At 53.7% G+C, this 8,528-nt stretch overlaps 1 protein-coding gene across 1 annotated transcript; it reads right to left on the bottom strand.

Annotated features, from left to right (window-relative positions):
• Nucleotides 1-2,290: 2,290 nt before the first annotated feature.
• On the bottom strand, nucleotides 2,291-8,439 carry CSUI_010740 (erythrocyte membrane related protein). Its single transcript, XM_068070842.1, has 7 exons — nucleotides 7,130-8,439; nucleotides 6,350-6,608; nucleotides 5,562-5,791; nucleotides 4,729-5,052; nucleotides 4,250-4,372; nucleotides 3,253-3,369; nucleotides 2,291-2,623 (listed from the first exon to the last, which is right to left on the bottom strand). The coding sequence occupies exons 1-7, from the start codon at nucleotides 7,343-7,345 to the stop codon at nucleotides 2,471-2,473; spliced, it is 1,422 nt and encodes a 473-aa protein (XP_067917182.1). The 5' UTR covers nucleotides 7,346-8,439; the 3' UTR covers nucleotides 2,291-2,470.
• Between the last annotated feature and the right edge of the window lie 89 nt (nucleotides 8,440-8,528).

The raw sequence follows: 8,528 nt of genomic DNA, 5'->3' as shown, positions 1-8,528 counted from the left end.
TTACGATCGCCATTCTGCTAAAAGTAGGCAACTATTTAGTGGCGATCGAGGCAGGATTGCAAAATCCTGACAGAGCCCCACGCAACTACGTTCTAATGTTGTCCGGGAGAGAGGGAAAGCGTCCCTTTCTTGTGAGTTTCAGTTCCTCGTTTCCTTTCTTTTCTTTGTGATTTAGGTGGCGGAAGGAAGTCGCCACTTCCAGTTATTGCAAACGCCCCTTTCCCTTCCGTCAACCTCGCGAGGGCGTCAGTTTTATCGCTCGTCGCCCGAGAACGTTATTACAAACAGGGATCCGGTCAACAGCAATCAGCTTGTCTTACAATGCTGAAGTTTTCTTGCCGCAGCACGGTGTGACAGCACATCCGAAAGCGCTGCCGTCGCACGAAACGATTTCTAACACTAGCAGCACATCTCAAGTGCATTGTCACAAAAAAGAAAACGCTCCGCACCAACAGTACATCTCAAGTACTGTCACTTTACCGCAGGTAACACCTTGCATGTGCTGCCGGCACCGCCCAATCACACCACGCACCGCCGCCGTACAGATCAAGGCTATGAAGAGATAACAGATGCCACATCCCAAAGCGCCAAGAGCTACAGCGGATGCCACTAACGGCTACACCGAAAGCCGAGATCCCTGACAAACCTCAAACATCGACTCACGCAACTCACTACAACATAGCTAAAACAGCGCAAAGATAATGACATTGGAAAAGAACAACTGGAAACTCATCACATGGAAACAAGGGTTCAACACAGGGAAGGAACAGTGACAGTTAAAAAACATACCTTTGACTTCTTCATCTCCCCCCTCTAAGTTCAAGGATGAATGTTCTCTTTTTCCCTTTTCTTCTCATCGGAGCGGCCACTGAGACTCTATGACTCCGCGCCCCAGGGAAGAAGCTGGAGAGTGGCGTCAAGACGCCGTCTCGAACTCTGGCGGCACCGCCACACTTGCCCCGGGTGAAAATCGAACCGAATCAACTGGTGTACAGTCCGCATCTTCTCCACTGTAACACCGGTCCTGAGGTTTCATACCGGTTTTCCCCTTGCCACCTGAAGCGATGCTCGACTCCAAATTTGTTTGGCATAGTGAAATAAAACTTCTTCTCATGCTTTCCAACACAATAAGAGGTAGGACGCCATACATGTCGTATCAAAAAACACATAGCTGAATCACGACGAATGTCCAAACGGTAGGTAGCGTTGCGCACGATGAAATTCGCCTGCGCATATCGAGAACACGAAGATTGATAACGGCCTGCAAGGTATACAAAGTACTAAACGACTGATTGTGCAGGGACGAGTTACGAAGGACCGTCCACACAGGGGGCGATCACTTGTGGCAGTTTCTGCTCTTTTGGTGCCAGAGACCTCGACAGTGTCAGAGGAGTCGGAAGATGGCTTTGGCGCAGTTTTGGGGGAAGGGGGTCTTGCAAAATAAACCACAAGGCAGCGTAGATTCACTGCAAACCCGTGCAGAGGCATCTCCGTCCGCTGAGTGCAGCGCACTCAAAGAACTACACATCTGCGAAGAATTCCACGCTTGCGGGAGGGGCTACCCTTTCGCAGGCCCTTCTGTGGCTGGAAGTGCCGCGTGCAAGTGCCGGACAGGGCTCGTACTTAGTTACCCCGTCCGACGGCCCGTCGGCGTTTGGCCCCTGTCGCATCCATATACCTTGGCACATCTTCCCCAGTGCGCTTCCACTCCAGTTTTGTTTGCTCGTATCCTCCCTCAGCAGGACTTAAATCTCCGACACAGTACCCCTTCCCCGAGACTCCACCAGCGGGTCACTCTCCTCAGAAAATTCCGGTCTCTGACAAACACTCCCCACTCCTGGAGACACCTTTTCGAAGCCGTGTACACTCTCGACTACGAGAAACCAGCTAAGTATGCAACTCCCCCGAAGATCTTAGCCGACACTATTCCCAGTAGTTGCCGCTGTCATAGGCAATCAGTTCTCACTCGACTGTGGCCCGTGCGTCGATACTGGATGGGCAACGTTACCTGCAGTCGCGAGGTAGTGTACACCGGGCCACTGTAAAAACTCGCCGGTTTCATCGCGGTGTGTAAACGCTGTGCGGTGTGGTAACAGCCGACAACTGTCTCTTTGTTTCCTCGTCTCCGCTGCTGATCATTTCAAAGCACAAACCCGGTCCCACCGAATTTATATGGAAGAAGAGACTTGACATCACGTACACAGGCACAGTCCCAACACTCGCGACCAAACCGTGAAAGAGACTAAGACATCATGCGCGCGAGCGACCAGACCTATCGCCGGCGATAATGACTTTTCTACGATTGATGAGGAACCGGGCCTAAGCTGAGAAGTCGAGTAGGTACGGAGAGCACAGGAAATGATCGCCTCCCATCGAGACGGTTGTCTAACAACCTCCCCCTCGCGTCAATCGAGTAGTCGGGGAACGACACACTTCACAGGAATTACACTCCGGAGATTTTGGGCCTCAACTAGTCGGGCGTAGTCAGGACTTCGCGGCCCGTACTGGGCTTGAGACCATTCAAACGTCTTCGACTGTGAGGCCTTGGGTCTTCGTCACCGTCACCGTCCAGGTACTTGAACCGCCCCGTACTCCACGATCCATACACCTTCTGCAAGAGGCGCTGCAAAGGGAGCGAGTTGAGACACACAGTAGACATACTCCCAGCCGGGTACGTGGATGTGTAAAACAGGGTACTACGCGCTCCAGCATGCTCAGGTTTCCATGTAGTCCGGGCACGCCGGTATGGACAACGTGCGCGCGGCTGATTGGACTCTCGGGGAAAACAGTAACTGTACACTAAGACTGGCTCTGCAGCTGTCACAGACACAAGACCATTACCTCTGTGCTTCCCAGCGTTGCCTCCGTGCTTTTCACTAGGAGAAAGTAAAGGGAAGGAGAAAACGGCTGAGGAACGGCTCAGATGCCGTTGTTGAGAATGCTGGGAACTTCAGCTGTAGTGATTGTACGCCAGCGCCATTGGAAAGAGAAGAGTGGCAGCTCTCAGCTTCATCCTGTTATCTATCCTATAAAATACTACAGAGGTATTCACAAATTTGAGACGCCGACATGAGTCCGTACGGAGTTAATTCAAACCTAGTCCTCGGAACGGTAGTCCGGAGCACAAATACAGGTACCTGACTACCTGTATTATCAGACGCCTCCTTCAGTCAGACACGTCACAGCCTCCGCACTAGAAAACTGCTAGAAAAGGGTGCTGCCGCGGGCCCGAAGTCACGCAGCAACACTGACCGAGATGGTCTCGTTATCGAGACCAAAAGTCTCTGCGAGGCGGATTTCTTCATCGGTTTCGGGAGGATCTTTTTTCGCCATCTCAGGGTTCTCCTGCGGAAGGACGCCTATCTCATCCTGCGCGAAACATAAAGCAAACGTGCGGCGAGTACTTTAGGGGTGCGCAAATTGTCCGCCATAGTACACAACCCCAGCACCCAACAAACGCTCGAAGTTCCAGCTGCGACAGTCGCCAGGCCCCCACGGAATCACATTATCCCATCTTCCTGCGCAAACGCTTTAGCAGCTTGCGAGGTGTACCCGTGTACACCTCGTGAAGTGAGAAACTCTTGGCGGAGCAAAAAAAAATGCGCGGGCACAGATTCACTTTGCTCCCTGCAACATCTCGTTGACAATCTTTCTGATCTCTCCTCAGCGTAGCGGAATGTACCCCAAAGAGATGCAGCAGCATCAGACTCATCTCACGGAAAACACACATCCCGTCTCCCCGAGAGTTCGCCGGGGTCCCTTTGCCACCTTTGAGAGAGGCACGCAACTACGCGAGAAAGGAGAGACGGAAAGTCAAGCACAGTACGTATACAAACAGTTATTTGTAGACTTGCCTTTCTGATCCTGCCGCTGACAGGGGTACCGGAGGGGCAACACAGTCCCGTTGTTATTCACCTTACAGCTGAAGTATTCGGTCTCACTCGCCGTCACGCTCCCCAGGTTACTTCTTCACGCTGGCACTCACAGTGCACTGCCACTGCCGCAACGAGAGTCGCGGAAGGCGTACGCCCGCGCGCCCCTTCCCTCCCCCACAAGGAAGTGGTGATGTGCCGAAACTGAGTTGCCTGTTGACGGCAAGGATCAAGGAATACGAATGTGTAGATTGCTGTCCTGAACAGCAGGTTAGGGCTCCCGACTTTGCGCCTTCGCCCCCCAGCAGAGATATACCTGTCCTCAAACTCAGGCTCTGCTTGTCCGAAAGCTTCCGACGGACTAATGTAAAGCTCACCTGCAGGCGCGCGTCCACGCTTTTGGGAATTAGGTCCAGAATCCGGCCGAAGTTCCGGTAAATGAAACTTTCCGTACAGCCTACGAGTTTCTCGTCGAAATCATCGTGCCACCGCGACGGATGCTGCAGCAGCATACGGGACTGAAGCTCAGCTTTGTTTTCTCAGTTACCGCCCCAGTTTCGACAACGCTATGCCGTTGCTGTCCTCGCATCCCGACTCAGCTGGTTCAGGGCATATTGCTTGACACGGCACGCACAAAAGTGCAAGAGTACACCGTTGATACTTTGGTGGGAAGACTGAACGGTTCACCTCTTCCGCCCACTGTGGTCTTTAGACAGGGGCACGGTTGCGGCGCATACACCCAGATTCGCTTATAGAAAGAGAACCATAACCAAGATACCGTTCTCCGGTAGCGTTTCTTTCGTGACTTCATGAATCTGCGCACAGCGGAGGAAAGGTAATGGCAGATCCAACTCACCTGACACGGGCACGCACAACCGACGTCTCCATCTCGATGCCCCACATGCAACTCTTCTTCCTCCTTCTTCTTTCCTTTGGTCTTTTCCGGCCGAGCGGCAGGGGGGCGTCCCCGTCCCTTGCATCCGCCACTCGTCTTGCCCCCTCCACTCTTGCCTTTACTCTCTTCCTTCACTTCTTCCTCTTCTTCCACGTTCAAGTTGTCGCAGTGTACCGGCAAACCGAGGTACTTTGAGGCTGAAAGAAGCAACCACGAGCCTCGTGGCATCAGGTCGAAATCGTTCAGCCAGCAGTAGAAAAACCGCCACGGGCACAGCGGTTTGACCTGAATATACAGACCACCCGCAACTTCGGAATTGCAACAGCCTGCTCGGACAAGAGCAAGACCGTAGTGACACCACGCGATCCATGTAAGCTTGTTTACAGGGGTGCCAACAGAACACGACGGCAACCAGAGAACCTGCCTTCCTGCTGCGACGGCCAAGGAGGTATAGCAGCACGGGAAAAGCATCCGCACACCAAAAAAGAGTGCAGCCGCCATGCTTAGCGCCAAGCACGCGCGGAATTATTCGGAGATGAGTACTTCTTTGACTGCGCTGCTCTCGACGGACCGAAATGCATCTGAACGGATTTCTGTGACTCTACATTGCTTTAGGCTTTATCCTGCAAGCTCACCCCCCCCAGGACTGCCAAAGCGAGCCCCCCGCGCCCCTGACACTGCAGAGGTCTACGGCAAGAACCCAAACACTGTGGCAGGCGTGACGAAAGGGAATACCCACAACACTGTATAGACACCGAACAGCACAAGGGAGTACAGAACTCTCGCGCGCTTACACCTGGTGTGTTGAACTCAACAGCCTCGACCAGGATACGAGGAAGAAATGCCTGGAGGACCAGACGAGTGCTCGAGGCAGAGAGAGACGGATGAACCCATAGAGCTTTCAGGCATCTTTCATTGGTCGTGAGCAGCTCCACCAAAGCCCATCCTACAATCCGACTGCGAGACAAGTTGCCGTACTCGCAGTCCACCAGGTAGGGCGCGGTATGAAGCGATATGTATACCCCTGTGAAGCCAGAGAACAAAGGCACATAGCAACTGCCAGCATAGATCTCACTTGTGACGTCTCAGAGATAAGCGGCATCGGTGAGAAGGAGGTCTCGACAGGACACTACCGCACCGCTACAGCTCCATTCCGGTGGCGCTCTTACTAGCAGCCCGTACCCTCGAGAGAAGACCCGGTCTGCGTTGGTACGCCTTAAGTAATGGATCAATTTGGTTTTATGAGCGGCGACGTACACAGGCGACAGAACAGATTTGAACCTATTCTGGAGCAAGAAATAATGTTTGGTCCCAAGGTGCCTCCCACATCTTCACGACGTGAACTCCCCCGCGCTTGTGCCGTGTGGCATCAGAAAGCTAGTCTCCCGGTCCCTGCTTTGAGGCATGCCTGAAACCTCAGGACGCGGTGGACTGGCGCCAGCGCAGAACCTTGTGGCCGAGCACGGTTACGCTACACCGGGGCAGTTGCCTCCTTCGAGCGACGGTCGGCGTGCCTGCTGAAGGACCGTCGCTCACTACTGATTCTTCCTCGTATGACAAATGACAGCGTCCCTCGGCGTACCAGAAAACTCTCTGTCGTCAAAGTCAGAGCTCAACTGAGCTAGGTGTTTCTTGACTTCGTCAGTCATCTCTTGCATAATCCACGGAGACGCCCTCTGTCTTCTGTCCAGTTTCTTGTTATAGGGAGTCATGTAACACGACTTATTTCTTATAAGCTGCTCCGCCATCTGAAACTTCTGCCGCGTAATGAAGTGGTAGAGTGGAAGAGGCAAAGAAGAAGTGGCCGACAATCCATCACAGGCATGCGCTGCGCTCTCTGTCTGTACTCCAAATAGACGCGCACACGTTAATCAGTTTTTTTTATTTCCGTTGTCCTAGGAAAGGTGACCACACGTCGGCGATACACCACGCCGCCGCGACCCTGAAGCGGACCTCGACAGTGCGGGGGAACCTCCAGTATGCTTGGTGGTATCTTCCTAGACAATTAAACAGAAGAAGATGTGAACTCGGCTCCGCAAGGCTTCGTTCGCAGCGGAGAAAAACAACCACGTGATTTTCAAAAGTAACTTGGTTTCGCAGAATTTCTTGTCAGCCAAATTCGCATACAGCCTCTAGACTGGCCTACAACACATGGGGGAACACAGTAGTACACAAACTGTACGCTTCATCCTGGGTCTTCTGTGAAGAGCAAATCCAATCCAACTACCAAACTCAAACGGCCAGGACCACCCGAACCTGGTTGCCTGCTTCATAGAGAGCAAGAGATACGAGTATCAGCTCCCAGCACAGGGGGCCGGTCGACATGGGGAGGCTCCTTGACTGGCCGGACCCTGGTACGCACCTGCGCACGACCAGATGCCTTTCGCGCACTTCCACTCCCTTCGCCCCTCGAACCGGCGGCGGCTGGCGAAGAAGCAACCGGCAGCTGCACCGGGAGCTTTCGTGACTTGATGCGAATTCCATGGCTATCAAAGAACGCCTGTGTCGCCGCAACCAGCTGCTCTCGCAGCTGAGCTGCATTCGAGGGCAAATCGGTTGGGTCGAGCTGCGACGCCATGGAGCAAACTTCTACGGACCGGAAAAAGAGTGAGAAGTCACTGTGAAAGAGAGTCGGTACAGATGTGGGAAATAACGCCTGACGGCGTGCCAGCAAAGAACGATGAGTACCAGCAGACTGAAGGAAGACCGGAGCTGGCCGGGACCCGGTAGCGTTGGAGGCACATCAGGTAGTAGGGCACGGATCGGCAGAAAGATCAATCCCGTATCCGAACTGCGCCAAGATCAGAGGGAAGAAAATGTCGCTCATGCCGCTGGTTTCTTGGGGGCGCTCCGAGGAAGACAGCGCGCCATGACCAAAGCAAATCAGCTCGGCCGTATACGCGGGAAACTGCCGCTTCTTCGTATGATAGACGAGAAGCCTGCGCTACAGCCGAGATGTGACAGCGGTGCCCGGACTGAGGCAGCGCGGTGTAGGGTCGTTTGCATGGAGCAGTCCGGGGGATTAACAACACCAAATATATACGTGTATGTTCCCTCGATGCGACACGTCCTACAGCTATCCCAACACAGCGCCGGATGTACAATCGCTGTCCGCGTAGTGGGACACCCGGCAGGTACAAGCAGTCGAGACCTGGACACGCCCGAGTCACTTCAGCCCTGAGCTAACAAAGAAGGAATCCGAGAGGCGCCCGGGCACACCAGAGGTCTCCGACTCCTTTTCTTTGAAATTAGCGTCAGATTCCGTTTTGCACCCACACACGCTGCTACGCGGCGTTCCCTTCAGCAAAGTTGCTGAGCCGCCGGACGACGGACAACAGGACAACAGAAAAGAAATGGGACAGCGGGAGTTTGATTGAAGCATGCAATCTCTGAGAAGACTCGGAACCGCGCGCGGAGCGAGCCGGGTAGGGGCAGTACCGCGTCCAGCAAGTACGAGAGACTCGGCCTCGTCGCGCTCCTAAGTTGTCACCCAGTGGTCTTCCGTTCGGTCTGTGTCCTTTCTTGTCAGTCGCTTCTGCTACAGCTCATCGATGCAAATCTCTCCATGTACTTCTGAAGTGTACCCCATACTGATATGTCTTCGAAAGCTGGAGTGCTCACTCGTGCCTACTAGTCAGTCGGTACTCGGCTACAGGAACGCTGTTATCCGCTCGGGGCTACTAGTCAGTCGGTGCTCGGCCACAGGAACGCTGTTTCAGGCAGCAAAGAGTGCTGCCTACTGTTATGCCTGCCACAGGCAC

This window comes from Cystoisospora suis (genome assembly GCF_002600585.1).
Source record: "Cystoisospora suis strain Wien I chromosome Unknown contig_8165, whole genome shotgun sequence".
Lineage (NCBI taxonomy): Eukaryota > Apicomplexa > Conoidasida > Eucoccidiorida > Sarcocystidae > Cystoisospora > Cystoisospora suis.
The sequence above is the reverse complement of the archived record's forward strand: the minus strand, read 5'-3'. Positions and strand labels throughout refer to the sequence as shown.

Coding starts and splice junctions, on each gene's coding strand:
- CSUI_010740 (XM_068070842.1), bottom strand. CDS start 7,345: ATGGCGTCGCAGCTCGACCCAACCGATTTGCCCTCGAATGCAGCTCAG. Junction 6,609..7,129: donor AGGCATCTGGTCGTGCGCAG/GTGCGTACCAGG, acceptor TTTGGAGTACAG/ACAGAGAGCGCAGCGCATGC. Junction 2,624..3,252: donor TCGATAACGAGACCATCTCG/GTCAGTGTTGCT, acceptor CTCCCTTTGCAG/CGCCTCTTGCAGAAGGTGTA.